This window comes from Callorhinus ursinus, unplaced genomic scaffold, assembly GCF_003265705.2.
Source record: "Callorhinus ursinus isolate GAN/ISIS: 27379988/994484 unplaced genomic scaffold, GSC_fseal_2.0 scaffold2, whole genome shotgun sequence".
NCBI classification, from domain to species: domain Eukaryota; kingdom Metazoa; phylum Chordata; class Mammalia; order Carnivora; family Otariidae; genus Callorhinus; species Callorhinus ursinus.
In genome coordinates this window covers 58,548,553-58,570,935 of record NW_027397064.1, presented here as the reverse complement: position 1 = coordinate 58,570,935, position 22,383 = coordinate 58,548,553, and the positions used below count along the sequence as shown (strand labels likewise).

Genomic DNA, 22,383 nt, shown 5'->3' with positions numbered 1-22,383 from the left:
TAAAAGAGAAGGTATGCAGAGTTGTATGCTCTATAACATTTTAAAGTAAGTGATTTTAAGTTAGTTCTTGGTTTGGAGAGGAGATTTAGTAATAGTCTTCTTGTAAACATTGTATATTATCTCAATATATATTTTTGTTCCAAGTTAAGAAAACATTATTTTAAGTGCTTATTGCACATCATGCAATGGTAGATAATGAGACTTGCATTTAAAATGACAGAATAGAAAATGTGGTCTCATAGCTATTATCTTTAAAATCTGCCTCTCAAATAGCAACCTGAGAGTTAATGTAAGCCGTCTTTATGCCATATGAAGACCCATTAGACGCTGATGGTTTCAGATCACAAGTAAGCAGCCAGCTCTGTAGGCTATTTTAGACATTTGATTTTCTTCATTCTACAGCATTAATGTGTCAGCATGCTACATAAAACTATGCAGGAGTTGCATGTTGTTCTGTCTAGAATGATAAATGCTTGCAAGCTTTTAGAGATTTCCATGAGGAATTTGTCCTAGTTGCTTATATATCTTAATTCAGTTTACGTAGCTACAAAATTTGGAATGACTATTAGAGATACCACATAGGTATGTATAAACACCAAGAAGTTCCACTTATTTATTTCTTTAAAATTGTGTTGTTGCTTGTTCTGTCTTATCAGTGGTTTACTTTTGCATTTATGTAAAGTTAGTTGTATACCTTCTGAACTGTTGCTCAAAAGTTCAGTTATTTTCATAAAAATAATTTTTGTGTTTTTCTGTTTTTTTTTTTCAGATGAAGAGGAAGAAGATGATGTGGTGACTCCTAAACCACCTATTGAACCTGAAGAAGAGAAAACTTTAAAGAAGGATGAAGAAAATGATAGTAAAGGTATCCTAAAGAATTAACTTTATTTTTTTTTTTGTTATTTATGTGTTAAAGTAGACTACAATGCTCTAAATGAAAGAGGTGAATCTGGTTGGAAAAAAGTATGTGGCATTCATTGATCCAAACTGTTAGTGAATTGACAGGATTTGACGGACGTAAATTAGACTGACTTCAGGAAAATATTTGTTTTCCAGCTCCCCCTCATGAGCTGACTGAAGAAGAAAAGCAACAAATCTTACACTCAGAGGAATTTTTAAGTTTCTTTGACCATTCTACAAGAATTGTAGAAAGAGCGCTTTCTGAGCAGATTAACATCTTCTTTGACTACAGTGGAAGAGATTTGGAAGACAAAGAAGGGTAATGTTTAATTGCTAAAATTATGGCTTTAGCAATGTTACTTTAAGATTACTTAAATTACTTTCAGATCAAGAGTGAGAAGTTGTAACATCTTTTTTTGGATTTGGTTTTTTTCTGTAGAGAGATTCAAGCAGGTGCTAAACTGTCATTAAATCGACAATTTTTTGATGAACGTTGGTCAAAGCATCGTGTTGTTAGTTGTTTGGATTGGTCATCTCAGGTAAATTGTAACAAAATTGGTTACTCGTTTTTAAATTAAAATTAACAAGCACTTTTAATTATGGAAATTTTGTGTAATTAAATCAGTGTATGTCATTTAGAGTAATAATGGATGATGGTTCTGTTATTGTATTCATTTTATCTTAAATACTTTGGAAGAAAGGATTGGAAACATCATTTAATTTAAAACTCAAAATTGAATTTATGCCACAACCCAGGTTTGCTAATTTCAGTTGCTCACCATATTCTTTGGTTAAAATTGCAGCGTGTTTTAATAAAATGTTTTAATGTTAAAACACTTTAAATAATTAACTATACTAATTTAGAGTTTTACTAACACCTCAGTAATCATAACTCTTGTGACACCTTTCTTGCAGAAATGTTAAATATTTGTATTTTCAAAATAATTTGATAAAAATAGTTGAGTCACTAAGAGTGTGAAACATTTCTTATGTGTAGCAATTTTTTCTCCACTTGATTCTTGTGAGCAGTATCCAGAGCTACTCGTGGCTTCTTATAATAACAATGAAGATGCTCCTCATGAACCTGATGGTGTAGCCCTTGTATGGAATATGAAATACAAAAAAACTACCCCAGAATATGTGTTTCACTGCCAGGTAAGATAGTAAAGGTATCTTACAGTCTTCCCTAAGTTTAAGAATTCATTAGTGAATTTAGACAAGTGCCTTTTTTCTTTTCTTGTCAACATAATGATTTCATTGGATTGGCATTTACTAAACCACCTCATATTTGCAAACAGATGTTAACAGAAAACTGAAGACTTTTCAGTTCAACATGATCTGCCTTTTGTAGCTTTTCTGACATCTCTTATGTTTAATCACACCTGAAGTCCTTTGCAGTTGTGATTTTCTGTTATTGTGATTGATTATATAAAAGAAATCTTTTATATAATGTCTTTTCTACAGGGAGTTTCTCATGAACTTATTTGCTGAAAAAACAATTAGACGGTCGGCCCACTGAATTACTTATACATGGCCTGAGGAGTTGGAACTAGATAGTTTTAAATAGAAACATATGTTTGAAGTAGGAAACAGATGCAGATTTTTAAAGTGAGTTTAGTGGAAGGTTAGAATTTGCAAGCCTTTTCTAGTTGTATAAGTTATATAATCTTTTAATAATCATAATTCTGAAAAAAATGCTTAACTGAATCAAAACTAGCTTATACCCTGTTGTCAGATTACTGTTAGAGCCAGTTGTCTTTTGATTTAATACTGTAATCAAACAATAATTTTTTTACTTTCTTTATAAATTGAATACATTTATATAAACAATCATTACGTTTGACTTAAGCAAAAACTATTCTAAAGGTATATTTTTATATTCTGAAATAAAATGAAATTTTTAAACGAATTTACGTCTTTTTATAATCTCTAATACCTTACAATAAAAGGGAAAATGTTTGTGTGTTAGATTTATTTTTATAACTTATCAGGCTTCTTCCATTTGAACCTTAAGTATAGAAATCTTACTTATTTACAGTCAGCTGTGATGTCTGCTACGTTTGCAAAATTTCATCCAAATCTGGTTGTTGGTGGTACATATTCAGGCCAAATTGTGCTGTGGGATAACCGTAGCAATAAAAGAACTCCAGTGCAGAGAACTCCGCTGTCAGCTGCTGCACACACAGTAAGTAGTAAAGAGGTTATTTCCATTAGATTTCTGTGCTGCTTCACCATTAAATGCTTAGTAGTGTCCATCAGAGAAGTCTCAGAATGTGTTTCCTTTGATGTATGAATTCTTCATCAGTTGGCCACCGAAAATGAAGGCCTTTTTTTTTTTGTATTTTTAGAAATCTGTTTTATTAAAAACTCATATATCTTGAGACAAGCTTTTATTAATTAACAGAATAGCATCAAATGTCACATTAAAAATACCATCAAGATAGGAGACTGTTTTGATGTGAAACAGAACACCTGTGATTTTAGTGTAAAAATGGTTCCATCTTTTTGGCAAAATAATCTCAGAAAATGTCTTTTAACATCTCTTTAGCATCCTGTATATTGTGTAAATGTTGTTGGAACACAAAATGCTCACAATCTGATTAGCATATCTACTGATGGAAAAATTTGTTCATGGAGTCTGGACATGCTTTCCCATCCACAGGTAGGTTAAACTTGGAAAACTGAAATTTTGAGACAAATGTTATTCTTTAAGTCCATGTAAATCCCAGCTTATGTTTTTTCATAAATGTTTTATAATAGTATTATGATAACAGCTTATAAATCTGACCTGTTAGATATAGTTTGTCATGATATACTTTATTTCCAAACCTATTTCATTTCAATCAAAGTAAATTTGTATAAGTATTATAATAAAAGAATTGTTTATAAACCAATTAAAACTAGAAATGTTTCTTAGAAAATTAAAAGTTGCAAACTTAGAAAATAATTTCCTCAATTTTTTCTACATAGGATAGCATGGAATTGGTTCATAAACAGTCAAAGGCAGTAGCTGTGACATCTATGTCCTTCCCTATTGGAGATGTCAACAACTTTGTTGTTGGGAGTGAAGAAGGTTCAGTGTACACAGCATGCCGCCATGGCAGGTAAATCTAAACTGGAATTTGAAATTATTTAAATTTCTTCCTTTAATAGTCTCATTAAAACAAATTGCCCCTTGTTTAAGTAGAAATTTGTCATAGAGCCACTCATTATTTTTGACAAATTGTATTTGAGTTCAGGTATATAAAATTAAAACTTAAATACTTTTTAAAATAAAAGGTTATTTTGGATCATGATATGTTTTGGATCTTATGGGTTGTGGTGTGTTATGGTTTTGTATGTATGCATGTACTCACAGAAGTTAATGGTAGGAAGTAGCTTTCAGTAGTTGCAAATATAATATGCACATGCCACATACTGACCCTTAAAGTTGTAAATAAGATTTTCAGCTGTTTTTCCATTTTGATTTATTTGGACTTTGAGCTTTAGTTCATCTTCCTGATAATTGTGTAGTAGTGTCACATACACATTTTAAATTGACTAGTATTTCTCCTGCTGTTCAATCTGTTTTGAAATTGTCTAGCTGTACCTTATCAATTGCTTCCTTAAAAAAGAAAAATGGAGTGTCCAGATTTCATCTCAAATACAGATCACCTTCACTTCAAAGCTTTTGATATAAAAATAGTAGCCCAGATTTTCTCTCTTACATATAGCCTCCCTTTGTCTCTATTCCATCACCTCAGATAATTGGACTTGTGAGTTGTATTGTCAACAAGCATTTTTATAGTTCAAACTGTACTTACTGTTTTAGTAGTGTTATCAAATCTGGATTGAGTAACACTCAACATAAGTTACTCTGATGTGTTATGAGCAGAGTTAGGTTGGTTGAAATTATGTAAAAATCTGATATATAATCCTTAATAAGATGTATTTATAAGCAGTCTACTTCCAAGAGATTTTCCTAATATTTTCACTTTTATGAAATAGCAAAGCTGGAATCAGTGAGATGTTTGAGGGACATCAAGGACCAATTACTGGTATCCATTGTCATGCAGCTGTTGGAGCAGTGGACTTCTCACATCTTTTTGTCACTTCATCATTTGACTGGACAGTAAAACTTTGGACAACTAAGGTATCTAAAAACACCAGATGGCTGCTCATTTCCTTGGGTTTCTGACACAAGGTGGTGCTCTAATACTACACAGGAAAGACGAAAAGCTTTCTAATAGCTTAGAATGATCCACTGATAGATTAAACCTGCTAAGAAGTTACACTGAATGCGAGTGAGCCACTGGATGTTGTAGTTTTCATAAAAGTGTGCTGACAAATATGTTAACCCCACGTAACCAAAGACCAGTCTTCCCATTTTAGGCTCTTCAAGCACAGAACTGTTTACTCTGAATTGAGTTGGGGAAAAAGCACCTGATAATCTCTCATAGCATCTTACATAGCTGTGTATAGCCCAACACAAAAGCCATACATTTGCTCTTGGAAGAGCTTTTAGAGGCTGCAGTGGCTCACGGAGCTGCTGGAAAATGGAGAAAAGACAGATAATGGATGTATAATAAGTCCTATACAATAAGGCTATAATAACAAACTTAAGTCATTAAGGAAATATTGTTAAAGGCAGGGATGAATATATATTTTTGTTTTCCATAATAAAAAAATTAGTTTGTTTTGCTTTTAATTAGCTTCAGTTATTTGAAAAACCTACTATGTTATAAAGTGATTCCTGATCCTCTAGCAATTCCAGATAAATGTGACATTGACCTGCTCCAGTGAAAGTCTCAAGGCAAATCCAAGTAGGGAATGTTACTTCTTGTGATAGGCCTTGTAGTTTCATTTGACCCCATATTAAATTTAAGAAGCCCTTCGGGTCATGATCCCGGGGTCCTGGGGTCGAGTCCCGCATTGGGCTCCCTGCTCCTTGGGAGCCTGCTTCTCCCTCTGCCTCTCTCTCTCTCTCTCTGTCTCTCATGAATAAATAAATAAAATCTTAAAAAAAAAAGTATTAAATTTAAGAAGGCTTGACTTTTCTATCTGGCTTTTCTGCAGTATTACATTGTAGTTGGCAAAGCTGCATAATCAGAATATCAGATTCTATTTAAATGAAGTTAAATTTTAAGCTGTATTTTTTCATGTTTCTATTTGCCTTATTCTAAATGTTGACTTTTTGAATATATTATCATGAGACAGAGTTTAGAAACCCTATTTGGTTCTTCAGCTTCTTTGAGGAAACCTAGTGGTCTTAAGAGATGTTCTTTACTGTTACAGTGAACTCATATTTATATATCAAAAGTTGGCCTCAGAAATCTAGGATGGACTTACTGTTCACTCTTGTTCTTTCATGATGCTTTCTTTCAATGTAATATGAAGTGAGTTACAAAACTTTGCCTCTAAAAGCTTGCCTTTTAAATTTGAGCGTTTTCATGTTTGGCATTAGTGAGCATAAAAATAGCACTTAAGGCTAATGAGGGAAATATATAGAAAAGTGCTTAACACAGTGTCTAACATGTAATAGGCACTTAGCAATGTTCGCTTCCTCTTTCATGGGGATCAGACAGAGCCTTGAATGCATTTAATCAATCATCTGTTTTCTTTCTTGGATTGTTCTTGAATTTTTGTTTTTTTTAATGAGAGTTTTCAGTGGAAAAGTGTAGAAGAAGATTCTTACAACCACAAGCAAAGAAACGTATAATCTAGCTAGTAAAACCAAAGCAAGGTGTAGAATAGGAGAGGTGAAGCCAACTATTTCTGCATAGGCTGCAGGTAACCATACAAGTAGCTATAATTCTTGATGTGCTTTCACCTTGGTAGTCCTTTATATAGACACGGAAGCCAACTTTGTTAGGTTTTTGGCCAGCTTCCTTTTTCAGTAGTTGAAAAGAATCTTTTATAAATTTGTAGATTTATTTTAATATCTCAGGGCTTTAGTTGCCAGTCTTTAGCTTTAAATTTGAGGCTTCCATCCTTGCATATATTACCAGCAGGATTGGAAAGTGAAGAATTCCTCTTCATTGCCTAAACAAGAGCAGAACTTATGTCTGTGATAGCAGACTGATTGATGCTTGCTTTTGTGGTACTCACACAGCTGGTTGATTGGTGGTTGGTATTTTTTGTTCTGGTATTTTGCTGTATTTCAACATAGAACTGCCTTCTGAATAAGAATGACAGGCAGGCATATCTCTTTCTTTGCTAATTGAGCTAGGCATTGCTTCCCTCTGTGCGCTTCATTTATTCATTCAACTGTGATACATGTGTCTCCTCCCTCCACACACACATACACATGTACATACCTCTCCAGTGTTAGTGGCCAAAGGATGAGCCAACATAGAACAGAGCTTTTTTATACATGTTTAAGGGCCCTCTAAAACTTTATCGGAAGATTGTCTTTTATTCTAACTTTTCTGCACACAAGTAATTCTCTATGAAGGCTAGAACAGCAACAATCTGCTGAGTAAATATTTTTTTTTTCGGTTATATCATGGCTCCCAGTGTTACTGTTTTGATCTTGGATTTATACTTCATGGTACTTGTGTTGCTGGTATTTATTTCTACCCTGCCAAAAATCTTGATAGAGTCTCTGTGCTCTCCAACACAATGGTTATGAATAATAGGCAGGTGATTTTTTTTTTTTTTAGTTTTTTTTTGTGGGTTTTTTTTAATTTATTTTTTAAAGTTTATTTGAGGGAGCGCTGCGGCGTTGGGGGGGGCGGGGCAGAAGTAGAGTAGGAAGAGAGAATCTCCAGCAGACTCCTGCTAAGCCTAGAGCCCAACACAGGGCTTGATCTCACCCTGAGATCATGACCTGAGCTGAAACCAAGAGTCAGTCTTTTAACTGACTGAGCCATGCAGGCGCCCCAGTAGGCAATCTCTTTAGAAACATTGTTCCAATTCCATTTTAAGCTTTTTAAATCAGTATCTTCACATTCGTGAATTTAACAGGCTTTAAATGTTTTTCTTTTTGGCCTCTACTTTTTTAAAGGTTTTCTGACTCAGGGAATTGAGCCCCCATAAACTAGAAGGAACGAGTTACTAAAAATTGTTGTATCTTTGTATCCTTTAAGATCTGGCTCTGCCCTAATAGCAAAACAAGATTTTTCCTTTTTCAGAAAGGGGAACTCTCCTACACTGTTGGTGGGAATGCAAGCTCGTGCAGCCACTCTGGAAAACAGTATGGAAGTTCCTCAAAAAGTTGAAAATAGAGCTACCTTATGACCCAGCAATTGCACTACTGGGTATTTACCCCAAAGATACAAAATGTAGTGATTGAAGGGGCATGTGCACCCCAATGTTTATAGCAGCAATGTCCACAATAGCCAAACTATGGAAAGAGCCTAGATGTCCATCGATAGATGAATGGATAAAGAAGATGTGGTGTGTGTACATATACACAATGGAATATTATGCAGCCATCAAAAAATATGAAATCTTGCCATTTGCAATGACGTGAATGGAACTAGAGGGTATTAAGCTAAGTGAAATAAGTCAATCAGAGAAAGACAATTTATCATATGATCTCACTGGTATGTGAAATTTGAGAAGGTAGAGGATCATAGGGGAAGAGAGGAAAAAATGAAACAAGACGAAACCAGAGAGGGAAACAAACCATAACAGACTCTTAATCTCAGAAAACTGAGTTTTGCTGGAGTGGTGGTGGGGCGGGAGGGATGGGGTGGCTGGGTGATGGACATTGGGAGGGTATGTGCTATGGTGAGCGCTGTGAATTGTGTCAAACTGATGAATCACAGACCTCTACCCCTGAAACAAATAATACATTATATGTTAATAAAAAGAAATTCACAATCCCTGATGTCTTAAATCCTCTTTTATATTTTAATAGCTTCATTATTTAATTCTCAGAGAACACCAGCATTTAAAACAGGGTTAAAGAGATTTTCCTAATGCTTGGAATAGGAACGGTGCACATATTAGACAAGTTCAAATGAAAAAATGCTTCAAATTTGGAGTGTTTCTTGGGGAAGGCTGGGACCCGGTCCTCCATGTTAGCATTTACTATAGTAACCTGCTGCTGGCCAGTATTCAGAAACTTAGTCTTGTCAGTCTTCTAGAGTGATTAGCTAGGGAGTGCTGACTGGAACTAAAAGGCTTCTAAAACACTGATATGGAGAGGGTCAATTTATTAATTTAACAATGAGAAACAACTGCCAGAAGACCCAGATACTCATGCTGGCCTGACCAGCTCATTGTTTCCCTGTAGACAACCCACGTGGGAAGCCAAATTATAATCAGAAGATTGCTTGGTGAGCAAGGAATTGGAACAAAAGAAGTTTTCTAATTTGAATGTTTAATGGCATCAAGCAAAGATGGTGTGATTCATTCATTTTTCACATGGAGATAGCCTTGCCATGGGTGGTAATTCTTAGAATCCATTGGCTGAGACTCTCCTGGACAATGCTTGAACTGAGTACTGTCTTCATTTTTCTTTTAAGACTCTGCTTCTTTGTATTTCCATTGCTTTTAATAGAAACATTCCTTCTCAAAAAGTTCGTATCTTCAGTCAGGTTATATAGGAAGATATTTTTGACCTTGGAATTATTTCTTTTTAAAGAGATTCTGTTGGGGCGCCTGGGTGGCTCAGTTGGTTAAGCATCTCTCAGGTCATGATCCCAGGGTCCTGGGATCTAGCCCCGAGTCGGGCTCTCTGCTCAGCGGAGAGCCTGCTTCTCCCTCCCTCTGCTGCTCCACCTGCTTGTGTTCTCTCCCCCCACCCAAAATAAAATCTTTTTTAAAGAAGACATAAATAAGTTTAATCTAATTTGCATACAACTTGCTTCATATTGTATAAAAATGGAATCATATAATATTTACTTATTGGTGGCTGGCTGCTTTTGCTTATTAACATTATGTTTGTGAGATTCATATTGTTGAGTAGAGCTGTAGATTGTTCTCTCAGTTGTATACTATTCCATTATGTAAGTATATCACAATTTATCCATTCTACTGCTATAGTATTTGGGTTGATTCCAGTTTGGGGCTGTATGAATAGTGCTGCTACTAGCATTGTTTATACTTCTATAAAGTAAAGTTTACCCTCTGGGACGCCTGGGTGGCTCAGTCGTTAAGTGTCTGCCTTCAGCTCAGGTCATGATCCCAGGGTCCTGGAATCAAGCCCCACATCGGGCTCCCTGCTCAGCAGGAAGTCTGCTTCTCCCTCTCCCACTCCCCCTGCTTGTGTTCCTTCTCTCGCTGTGTCTGTCTCCCTATCAAATAAATAAATAAAATCTTGGAAAAAAAAAAAGTTTACCCTCATGAATCACTTGTAGATGTATTTTTGATGGACATAAGCACTCATTTCTATTGGGCATATATCTAGGAGTGAAATACTTGGCCATAAGATATGTCTACATTCTGCTTTAGTAGATATTGCCAAACAATTTTCCAAAATTGTTTTACAGTTTGTAATCCACTGGTAGCATATGAAATCTCCCCTTGTTCTGCAGCCTTCTCAACACTTGATATTTTCTACCTTTTTTTATTTTAATAATTCTGATAGGTGTAGTTGCATTGCATTGTGGTTTTATTTTGCATTACCTTGAGACTAATGAGGTTAAACACCTTTCATGTGTTTTTTGACCATTTTGTGACATTCCTGTTCAAATCTTTTACCCATTTTTCTATTGATAACCCTTTCTTTAGAAAATTATGTAGGCCAGTATATATGCTTACAGAGTTGAGCATGTGAACATGATTTTGATTTTGAACAACTGTTTTAAGTCCTTGATTGGAGACCATAAAATTGTCTAAAAATGGGATGTTCTTGAGGAAGTACACTATTACCTCAGGAATAATATAACTTAGCATGGTGGCTCTTAATCATGGTGTGCATCAGAATCACTAGTGCAGCAACACCAGAAACACTGATGAATTGTCTGATGGGGGTGGCTGCATCTGGAATTTAAAAAGCTCTACAGATGAATGCGATGCCCATCCTATGTTGAAAACCACTACTTCAGAGTGAGACTTCACTTGGCATTGTTGCCAAAGAGTGTTATAGAAAGTAGTGATCTTGAGAGGGGAAAAAAACCTCTTAGTTTCAGTTTCTAGCTTACTTTTAAGTTTTGTGAAAAATTTCTTAATTACAAGCAAACATTTTTGGCTATTAAGTCATGCTCTTGACATTTACTATAATATCTGAATGAAAATTTTAAATATTTTTAAAAGTCTTTTTTATGAAAAATTCCAAGTAGATACAAAATCAAAGAGAAGAGTATAATGAAGCCATGGTACCCAACCTAGCTTCCATGGTTATCAACACATGACCCATCTTGTTTGAGACAGTTCATGTACATTTCCTCCCTACCCCTAGATTTTATTTTATTTTTTAAAGATTTTTTTTTTTTTGACAGAGACACAGCGAGAGAGGGAACACAAGTGGGGGGAGTGGGAGAGGGAGAAGCAGGCTCCCCGCCGAGTAGGGAACCTGATGTGGGGCTTGATTCCAAGACCCTGGGATCATGACCTGAGCCGAAGGCAGACACTTAACGACTGAGCCACCCAGGCGCCCCTCTACCCCTGGATTTTAAAGCAAACCCAGATATGTCATCTACAAATATTCAGTATGTATCTCTAAAAAATAGCTAGGATACTCTATATTACACCCCCCAAAATAAACAGTGATTTCTTAGTTTCATTAAATAGCCAATCAGTGTTCAATTTAATTTTTTTTTTTTTTACTATTTATTTGTTTGAACCAAGATCCAAATGAGGTCTATATATTTGCAATTGACACATCTTTTGAATTCCTCTCTTAAGATAGGGCTTCCTTCCCTCTCTTCTTGCTTTGTTGTTGTTGAGGAAGAAACCAGGTTGGTTGTCCTGTTAAGAGTTTCTTACAGTCTAGATTTTGCATTCTTACTGTATTGTTCATACTGCTGTGTATAGTTGTAGATTGTTTATAGTTCTGTAAAGAAGAGTTTACCCTCATGAATCACTTGGTATCTCCCTATCCTTATGTTGTTGTCTCCTCAGGTTTTTTTGGTCATCTGAAGCTCATTTTGCAGTAGCATGCTTGTGGATGCATTATTCTCATATTCACAAGAGCCTATTGGGTTACAGAGGTCAGTTTGGCTGTATATAAAATCCATGACTTACACTGTTTTTTTTATTACCTTAAATATATTATTCTGTCGTCTTCTGGCAAAAAGCATTGTTGTCAGAAAGTCTGATGACAATCTGATTTTTTTTTTCCTTAATTGTGACCTGGTCTTACAAAACCTGGGTGATCAAATTTTTTTTCTTTTTCTTTCTTTCTTTTTTTTTAAGATTTTATTTATTTGTCAGAGAGAGAGAGAGAGCACAAGCAGGGGGAGCAGCAGGCAGAGGGAGAAACAGGCTCCCTGCTGAGCAAGGAGCCCAATGTGGGACTCGATCCCAGGACGCTGGGATCCTGACCTGAGCCGAAGGCAGACGCTCAACCAACTGAGCCACCCAGGCGTCCCTTTTTCTTTTTCTTTAAAGGGTTGATTGTCCTAGATGCACAGGATACTCTTAAATATGTAGTTTCAAGCTGTCTTTTATTTTAGGAGAGTTCTCTTGAGTTACTATTTTTTGTATTCTATAGTATTGCTTTGGTTTTCTTCTTTAGGGGCTGCTTTTATAGGTATATCTTTGTTAATTTCTATCACTTTTAAAGAAATTCACTTTATGTCTTTTTTAAAAATAACTGTTATTGAGATATAATTCATACACTATAAAATTCACCCTTTTAAAGTGTACAGTTCTTAGATTCACAGAGATATGCACTATCATCACTGTCTAATTTTAGAACATTTTCGAATTTCAGAAAGAAACCTTAAATCCATTAGCAGTCACTCCTCCTTTCCCTCCACCCAGCTCCTGGAAATGACCTACTTTCTGTTTCTATGGAACTTCCTGTTATAGACATTTCATGGCATCACAAAATGTGCCTGGCTTCTTTCACTTCGCATATTTTCAAGGTTCATCCATGTGTGGCATGTATCAGTATTTCATTCCTTTTATGGCCAAATACTATCCCCATTATATGTATATACCACTTTTTGTTTATCCATTCATTAGTTAATGAATGTTTAGGTTTCCCCTTTTGGGCTGTTGTGAATAATGCTGCTGTGAACACTCATGTACATTTTTGTTGTGTATATATGTTTTCATTTCTCTTGGGTATATACCTAGGAGTGGAATTGTTGGGTCATATGTTAACTCTAATTAGCATTTGAGTAACAAACTGTTTTTCAACACAGCTGCACTAATTTACATTTCTATCAGCATGTATGAGGGTTCTGATTTCTCACCTCCTTACCAACACTTGCTATTATCTGTCCTTTTTATTATAGACATCCTAGTGTGTGAAATGATCTCTCCTTGTGATTCAATTTGCATTTCCCTGATGGATAATGATGTTGAATATCTTGTCAAATGATTATTTGCTGTTTGTAGATCTCCTTTAGAGAAATGTTTGTTCAAATTCTTTGCCCAATTTTTTGATTGGCTTATTTTCCTTTTTTAATAAATGAGTTGTAAGTGTTCTGGATATAAATTACTTATCAAATATATGATTTCCAGATATTTTCTTCCATTGTATATGTTGTCTTTTCACTTTCTTGAAGGTATTTTTTGAAGCACAAGAGTATTTAATTTTGATATGGCCCAATTTATTGACTTTTTCTTTTGTTGTTTGTGCTTTGGGTTTCATATCTAAGAAACCATTGGCAAATCCTAGCTCACAACAACTTACTCCTATGCTTCCTCCTAAGAGTTATAGTTTTACCTCTTTTAGTTTTGTGATACATTTTGAGTTATTTTTCTTTTTTTAAGTTTGTATTTTAATCCCAGTTAGTTAGCACAGTGTTATATTAGTTTCAGGTGTATGATATAGTGAATCAGCAATTCCATACACGACCTGGTGCTCATCACAACTGCACTCCTTAATTCCCATCACCTGTTTAACCCATCCCCCCATGTACCTTTCCTGTAGTAACCATTAGTTTGTTTTCTGTAGTTAAGAGTCTGTTCCTTGGTTTGTCTCTTTTTTTTCCCTTTGTTTCTTAAATTCCACATATGAGTGAAATCATATGGTATTTGTCTTTTTCTGACTCACTGATTTTGCTTAGTATTTTACACTCTAACTCCACCCATGTCATTGCAAATGGTAAGATTTCATTCTTTTTTATGGCTGAATAATATTTGTGTGTGTGTGTCTATCCATTAATTTATGGACACTTGAACTGCTTCCATATTTTAGCTACTGTAAATATGCTGCTATAAACATGGTGCACATATCTCTTTGAATTCGTGTTTTTGTATTCTTTGGGAAAATACCAGTAGTGTCATTGCTGGGTCATAGGGTTACCTCTGTTTTTAACTTTTTGAAGAAACTTCATACTGTTTTCCACAGTGGCTGTGCCAGTTTGCATTCCTGCCAACGGTGCAAGAGGTTTCCTTTTTCTTCACATCCTCGCCAACACCTGTTTCTTGTGTTGTTGATTTTAGCCATTCTGACAGGTGTGAGGTGATATCTCAATGTTTTTGGTTTTTTTTTTTTTTTTAAGATTTTATTCATTGATTTGAGAGAGCACAAGCAGAGGGAGGGGCGCATAAGCAGACTCCCCACTGAGTGAGGAGCCCAATGCGGGGCTCAATCCAGGATCCTGAGATCATGATCCAAGCTGAAGTCAACCGCCTAACCGACTGAGCCACCCAGGTGGCCCTCGTTGTAGCTTTGATTATTTCCCTGTTGATAAGTCATGATGAGCATCTTTTCATGTGTCTGTTGGCCATATGGACATCTTCTTTGGAGAAATGTCTGTTCATGTTTTCTGCATTTTTAAATTGGATTATTTGCTTTTTGGTGTTGAGTTGTATAAGTTCTTTATATATTTTGGATACTAACCATTTATCACATATGTCATTTGCAAATATCTTCTCCCATTCCATAGATTGCCTTTTTTTTTTTAAGATTTAATTTATTTTTTGACAGAGAGAGAGAGACAGCGAGAGAGGGAACACAAGCAGAGGGAGTGGGAGAGGGAGAAGCAGGCTTCCTGCTGAGCAAGGAGCCCGATGTGGGGCTTGATCCCAGGACCCTGGGATCATGACCTGAGCCGAAGGCAGACACTTAACGACTGAGCAACCCAGGCACCCCATCCATAGATTGCCTTTTAGTTTTGTTGATTGTTTCCTTCACTATGAAGATTTTTATTTTGATGTAGTCCCAATAGTTTATTTTTGCTTTTGTTTCCCTTGCCTCAGGAGACATATCTAGAAAAAAAGTTGCTACAGCTGATGTCAGAGAAGTTACTGCCTGTGCTCTCTTCTAGGATTTTTATGGTTTCAGGTCTCACATTTAGGTCTTTAATCCACTCTAATTTATTTTTGTGTATGGTGTGAGAAAGTGGTCCAGTTTCATTCTTTTGCACGTATCTGACCAGTTTTCCCAGTGCCATTTGTTGAAGAGACTTTTTCCCATTGGATATTCTTTCTTGGTATGTTGCAGACTAATTGGCCATATAATCGGGGGTTTATTTTGGGTCTTCTGTTTTTGTTCCATTTATCTGTGTGTCTATTTTTGTGCCAGTATCATACTGTTTTGGTGACTACAGCTTTGGTAATATAACTTGGAGTCTGGAATGGTGATACCTCCAGCTTTGCTTTTCTTTTTCAAAATATCTTTGGGTATTTGGGGTCTTTTGTGGTTCCATATAAATTTTACAGTTGTTTGTTCTAGTTCTGTGAAAAGTATTTTGATAGGGATTGCACTGAATGTGTGTAGGTTACTTTGGTTCAAATTATAGACATTTTAACAATATTTGTTCTTCCAATTCATGAGCATGGAATGTGTTCCATTTCTTTGTCATCTTCAGTTTCTTTCATCAGTGTTTTATAGTTTTGGGGGTACAGGTCTTTTACCTCTTTGGTTAAGTTTATTCCTAGGTATCTTACTATTTTGGGTGCAATTGTAAATGGGATTGCTTTCTTAATTTCTCTTTGTGCTGCTTCATTATTGGTGTATAGAAATACAACAGATTTCTGTACATCGATTTTGTATCCTGTGAATTTACTGAATTTGTTTATCACTTCTTGCAGTTTTTTGGTGGTCTTTCAGGTTTTCTATATACAGTATCATGTCATCTGCCAAATAGTGGAAGTTTTACTTCTTCCTTACCGATTTGGATGCCTGTTATTTCTCTTTGTTGTCTGATTGCTGTGGCTAGGACTTCCAGTACATTTTGAGGTACTTTTTGTGTTATGGTTTGAGGAAGGAGGGGTTCATCCTCATTCTTGTGCTTGTGCAAATCCATCTTGTCTACCATTCTTTTCCCATTTAACTGTCATGACACCATTATTGAAGATCTGCCACAATAGCTTTGTGTGGGATTTGACCAAGATCCTTTTTTGTTGCTTATTGTCTTCTAGTGAAATGAGTTTTTCTCTACTTTTAGAAGGGTGGGAATGGGCATAGGATAGTTTTTCTAGTTTTGTAGTCTAGGCTAAAGCTCTCCCTTCTGTGTTTTTTGCAAAGTTAATATTTATCTCTCTCCAACTTGTACTTTCCGAGACGTGTCTTTTCTGCTTTTCTCCACCAGTTTTGTTGGAGCCTTCTCTTTCCCTTTATCCCTGCTGTGCTCTCTGCTACAACTTTGATTCTACTCCCAGCAGTTTCTCTTCGGTGAGACTTTGTCTTGAAAGGGAGCTTTGGTTTGTTAATTTTGAGAGTTTATAAAACTCAAACTGCACCATTAGACCTTACTTATATCACATTGGAGTCTGCTTGCACTTATTTATAAATAGAATTGCATGGAACTCTCTCCTAGTTTCTGCTGCTGTTCTCAGACTCAGTGTGTTCCCTGACACTGTCCAGTGAGTATCTGCTGTCAGCGATGAGGCTCTTCTGTTCTCTTCTCTGGCTGTCAGAAGCACATTCTTTTCCTTTTTTAAAACAGTATGGTGTCTGCAAGTTAAAAAGAAACTGCAATCCAATAGTTGATTCTTAGTTTATAACTCCAGGTAATTCTGTAGTGAAACAAATTAAGAGGAACTTTTTCTAGGCTGAGTTAAATATCATAAAATGTTATTCATACCTATTGAATGTGTGTTGTATTTTGACTATGCTAAGAATCAACTTTTCCCTTTCAGAATAACAAGCCTTTGTATTCATTTGAAGATAATTCAGACTATGTTTATGATGTTATGTGGTCACCCACCCACCCAGCCCTGTTTGCTTGTGTGGATGGCATGGGGAGGCTGGATTTGTGGAATCTCAATAATGACACAGAGGTGAGCAGGAAAATAACAAAAATTGCATTGAAAAATAGAAAATTGGAGATTTATTGAATAATTTGTGAAATTCCTTTTATCCCAAGGAATGTGAAAGGGCTCGGTGATTGTAGCTTCATCAAAAAGAAACCAAATAAGCTTTGTACCCTTAATAATAAACAGCATGCATGCTGAAGGGAGAAATAATGTTGCCAAGAGTACTGGGGCATTTCCTTTTACTTCTGAAAAGCACTATCATGTCTGTAATGTCCTGGCAAAGTCTCATTCATAAGGCAGCTGGGATAGTTTTCACTCGCAGGCTGTAAAGCAGATAGTTTCAGACTGTTGAAGTATGGTAACCTTAATTCTGAATTTCTAAATTATCTCTTAGCCTTGACAGAATTGTATTATCATCCATAAACATTAGTTTTAGCCTGACTTATTTAAATGAAAGAAAAATGCATTGATGACTTGTTTGATGAAGGATTGAAAACAGTATTATTGTTACTATGAAATGAATATAGAAACCACAAAATTTCCTAATTACTATGCTAAAATCACTTATTGGCAATGAAATTTAACTATAACTATTACTTATTTTTAGGTATGTGCATTTTTACCAACTTAGGCTTAAAATGTTCCTTGAATTCTGTGTTGATATGAGGTGGTAAGAAGTAATGTTTTAGCAGTTCTGTCAGAAACAGTTACTGAGGGGAAAGTCTCTTGGTGCCTTACCCTACATCCCACTCTTTCCCACATTTCTTCATATTTCTGGTGGCAGCCATCCAAATCCCTCGAAGTAAAATAGTTGGTTATACAGGGCAAGGAAGTTATGTATTAGAAATGTAAGAGTAGTTAAGTGTGCTAACTCCTGGTTTAGTAGTTTGAAGAGGAACATTCAGATACTCCTAGGAAAAAGTATTAAGCCCTGACTAGATGGTTGAGCTTAATTATACTTTTATAGTTACCTAGAATGGTACCAATTGCATTTTTTTAGTTTGGGTTTTGGTGTTTGAGATTTGTGGTTACACTTAAATTTAGATCTTTTCTATAATCCTTAATTCAAAGAATATGTCTAAATTACAGTTTTTCTCTGTAACAGTTTTGGCATTCTAGGAGTTAAATTAGTCATCTGGGGATGACTAGTGTCAATTAAAAGGATTATTTTTAATCAGGTTTCAAAAATTTTATTGTGCTTCCAGTCTGAGTCAAACATTGGATGTTTGCGCTGTGTGTGGCAAATAAACCTCTTTTTCTTCGGCATAAGAGAAGTACAGTCAGATGCCGGGGAGGTGGTGCCGTTGTCTTGGTGCTATCATCCTACCCTGTTCTACAGGGAACAAGAGCTTTGGAAAAACCCATACTGCACCTTCAGTATGAACTGTTTCTAGGAACTGTGGATCAAATCACAGGTTTCAGCTGACAGAGTCACAAGCTACAAAAGTAATTTCTGTCCTCTAAAATTGAATCCTAATCTGTTTATGAGGGCTTTTGAAATGTTTCTTTAAAATGGGGTTTTGGCCATCTGTTTTCAAACAGCTTGATTTCTTAAAAAAGTTAAAATAACAACAAAGAATCCTTTATTAAAGAGAAGATCTTTCAAAATGATGTATGTATCCAGTCATGTGAGAATTTCTTATATAAGAACTTAAGTTATTTTCCCAAACCATTTTCAAGGACTGACTGTAATGTCATTCATAATGTATCACTGAACAGGAAGAAAGTTGGGAAAATTCTTTATTTTCATCTTTGTTTTAAAAAACGTAGCCTGATTGGAGGAAAGAGTTACTGTTTTACATGTTTATAGAAATCAAACTTTTAACACTGCACTATATTTTAAATGACTTTAGGTGCCAACTGCCAGCATTTCTGTGGAGGGGAATCCTGCTCTTAATCGTGTAAGATGGACCCATTCTGGAAGAGAGATTGCTGTGGGTGACTCTGAAGGACAGATTGTCATATATGACGTGGGAGAGGTATGGGGCTCACTGCCTATAATTTTGATACATCTTTTTAGCTTTCAGCGCATTGTAATTATGGTATCTTTGTGGTTAAAACTAGTCTTTTGAGGTTCATGAGTGGTATAAACCATATGGTTGTAAAGATAAAACTTTTTCCACGACAGAAGCAACTCTTAAGATTAATTTTCTTTCTAAACTGGATGTTCTGTGTCCCCATGCAACAGATTTTGAGAATAATATCATACATTGGAAGTACCCTATTTCTTGAAGCATAAATTACTAGAAATTAGAAACTCTTCAAGAAGAAGAAATTTGGAGTTATGGTTGAGTTATAGACTTTGTGTTATGGACTTCGGGGCTTTACAGATTTAAGTTCTTATTTTTCTGTATTTGTAGACTTGTTTGGGCCAGGTAGTAGAAATCAAAAGTAGTATTTTTGAGAGTTATTTGATGACTGTGTGAAATGTGAATCTTGACTTGTGAACCTTGTTGCAAAGCCATTATCATTGAATCCAGCAGGATAAGTTGCATCTCTGTGTCATCTTTTGTACTTGGGTTGGCTGTACACAATGTTCAGGAGTGGTTTCCTTCTTTTTAGCCCTAGCTAAAAGAAGCCTTAGTCACTGTTTCTTTTGCTATGTCTTATGATTCCCCATCCCCTCTGGACACCCTATGGCCTCTAGTAATTGGATCTGGAGGGAGGTAGATTGAATCATTTAGAATAGCCAATTGAACAGTCCATGCAGATGGAATTGCTCTGTATCTGCACTAATCGAGTAGTCACTAGCCACATATGGCTATCAAACACTTAAAATGTGGCTAGCGGGGCGCCTGGGTGGCTCAGTCATTAAGCGTCTGCCTTCGGCTCAGGTCATGATCTCAGGGTCCTGGGATCGAGCCCCACATCAGGCTCCCTGCTCCGTGGGAAGCCTGCTTCTCCCTCTCCCACTCCCCCTACTTGTGTTTCCCCTCTCGCTGTCTCTCTTGTCAAATAAATAAATAAAATCTTTCAAAAAAAAATGTGGCTAGCACAACGAAGGAACTAAAGTTATATTTTATTTCATTTTAAGTAACTTAAATGTGAATAGTCATCTGTGTCTGGTAGCTATTGGATATCACTATCCAATCTAATCTAATATGGTAGATTAAGAAGTGGGCACATTCATTGGCTATACTGAGTGGTTTGTGCCCTACCATGGCAGTGTCGAGATTTCACCAATATCATGATGACAATTATCAAAAACTTTTGGTCATTGGATGCTTCATGGAGGCAAAAGCATCATGAGCCTCTTTTCCCCTTTAGCTATTTGTAGATCACTGAAGTGGTAAGAGATAATGTACCTTCTGATGAAGGGATTAAGATACCAAAAACAGTTATGCTCCAAACAAAAATAAATACTCCTAAGAAACCAGCTCTTTGAAGCATGCTTCAAAAACTATTTCATATTTGAACAGTGCAAGAAGTAAAAAATTTTAAGGAATTCCTCCCAACCAGCAAAATCTGTGAGATAGTACATAGGAATTATATTTACAGAGTATCATTGTTATTCTCTCATGTACTGATGGTGATAACAGCAAAAGCATTTCTGAGGCTGTCACAACACACTTCCCAAACATCATCTTTTGTTTTGAAATGTGTTGTAAAGCATTGTTATAGTCCCTGTAATTATGGAAAGACCATTTACATCAATTATTACTTTTTAATGGAAAAATTATTTGAAAACAAACTGAAATACTGGGTAAGATAATCATTTATTTCAGTGTACATAAAACGTTGTCTTTCTTTTAACAGCAGATTGCTGTCCCCCGAAATGATGAATGGGCACGGTTCGGCCGAACACTTGCAGAAATTAATGCAAACCGAGCTGATGCAGAGGAGGAAGCAGCTACCCGAATACCTGCTTAGCTCCTGAAAGGGGGATATTGTAGCCTTAGAGGATTTGGGGAAGTCTCTAAGTAGAACCTAAGACTATTTGCATGTTTCTGTCTAAATGTTAATTAAAAGGAAATTTTGTGGATTTACCATGGATTTAATGCAGCAAGTAAATCTTACAATGTCCCTTTTTATATAACATGCATCTTGTTCTGGATTTGTGTCATTTTTAATACAGCTGATTGACTTTACAGATTGCAGCCTTTTCTGAATTCTTATACACAGGTGTATATTTGGTATTATTCTTTTGAATTCTTTTCAACTTATAACACTATATAAGTTATTTCTAAAGTACAGATTAAATCAGTTCTGCATATTTTTAAATAGTCACAATTCCCTGTTATACTGACACTGTCCTCACTAACCATAACATGTGAGAACATTGCTTATTCTTAGCCATAGCATGCATACATCTACCCAAGCTCCATTCTAATATCCTTTTTCTTCTTTATAATTCATGTGATAACTGTCTATAAATAAAAACAAATATGCTTTAACTTTTCAGATTTTCATTTTGATTTAGCCTTGAGATTTTAATTTTCCCATCCCTTTTATAAAGTGTCTTTTTTCCCATATCTTTCTTTAAGCTCTTGTTGTAAGCAGCCACCTCAAGTCTCATGAAGTTTTGTGTCTTAAATATGCCATACATTATAATGTAGATCTCTTGATGAATTATGGACTGATGTTTAACCTGTCAGTGAAAAAATGTCTCCTAGGTTAACTTTTGCTTTTCTCCCGTATTTACGTTCCATCTGAGATGTAGTTCATCTAAAGAATAAACAGAAAGCTGCCTATTATTTTCATTGATTGAGATTATTATGTGTGTGAGTTCTCTGAGACTGAAACCTCCTGTGAGAGAAATTGATTTCATGGTTGCAATAGTAGCTATGAAGGAAAAGTGTTCAAATGAACTTTGTCATTGAATCAACTCCACATCTTGAGATCTGTTACCATACAACCTTGTATAAGCAAGTCTGAAAGGTAAGTGACAAATATCTAAGCATGAATGTTGAAATCAACCTATTTCAGAATTAGAGGAAAGCATGATCAGATCTGTATTTTATCCACTTTAAATTGTCCATTTCCTTGATCCTAACCTCTTATCCTTCTAAAGTTTATTCAACAGAACATGAACTAGGAAGGAAAAATAGATATCAGAATCTGAACATTTTTGTTGTTTTACAATTCTAACAAAGATCTGTTGGAAGATAAATTTCCAAATAATAAAATTTCTAAACTATATGAGTATTGTGTAATGTAAAAATAATCACCTAGGAATATTAGACCCAACTTTAGTTCTAGCTCTGGCACTCATGAGAAGTGTGATTTTAGCCA

General features: G+C 35.6%; 1 protein-coding gene across 6 annotated transcripts in view; it reads left to right on the top strand.

Moving 5' to 3' along the window:
• DYNC1I2 (dynein cytoplasmic 1 intermediate chain 2) overlaps nt 1–21,845 on the top strand; it is a 53,253-nt gene extending 31,408 nt beyond the window's left edge. For 4 of the 6 annotated variants that reach the window (XM_025850372.2, XM_025850399.2, XM_025850364.2 and 1 more), the window contains 11 exons: nt 770–865; nt 1,057–1,219; nt 1,340–1,439; nt 1,930–2,055; nt 2,939–3,085; nt 3,449–3,562; nt 3,871–4,004; nt 4,888–5,032; nt 17,035–17,175; nt 19,005–19,130; nt 20,908–21,845. In XM_025850372.2, the coding sequence (XP_025706157.1) occupies nt 770–865; nt 1,057–1,219; nt 1,340–1,439; nt 1,930–2,055; nt 2,939–3,085; nt 3,449–3,562; nt 3,871–4,004; nt 4,888–5,032; nt 17,035–17,175; nt 19,005–19,130; nt 20,908–21,021 (1,406 nt within the window). In that variant the 3' untranslated portion in view covers nt 21,022–21,845. The remainder of the gene's footprint in view (nt 1–769; nt 866–1,056; nt 1,220–1,339; nt 1,440–1,929; nt 2,056–2,938; nt 3,086–3,448; nt 3,563–3,870; nt 4,005–4,887; nt 5,033–17,034; nt 17,176–19,004; nt 19,131–20,907) is intronic. The other 2 variants (XM_025850416.2, XM_025850390.2) reach the window with 1 other exon arrangement.
• Nucleotides 21,846–22,383: the final 538 nt, after the last annotated feature.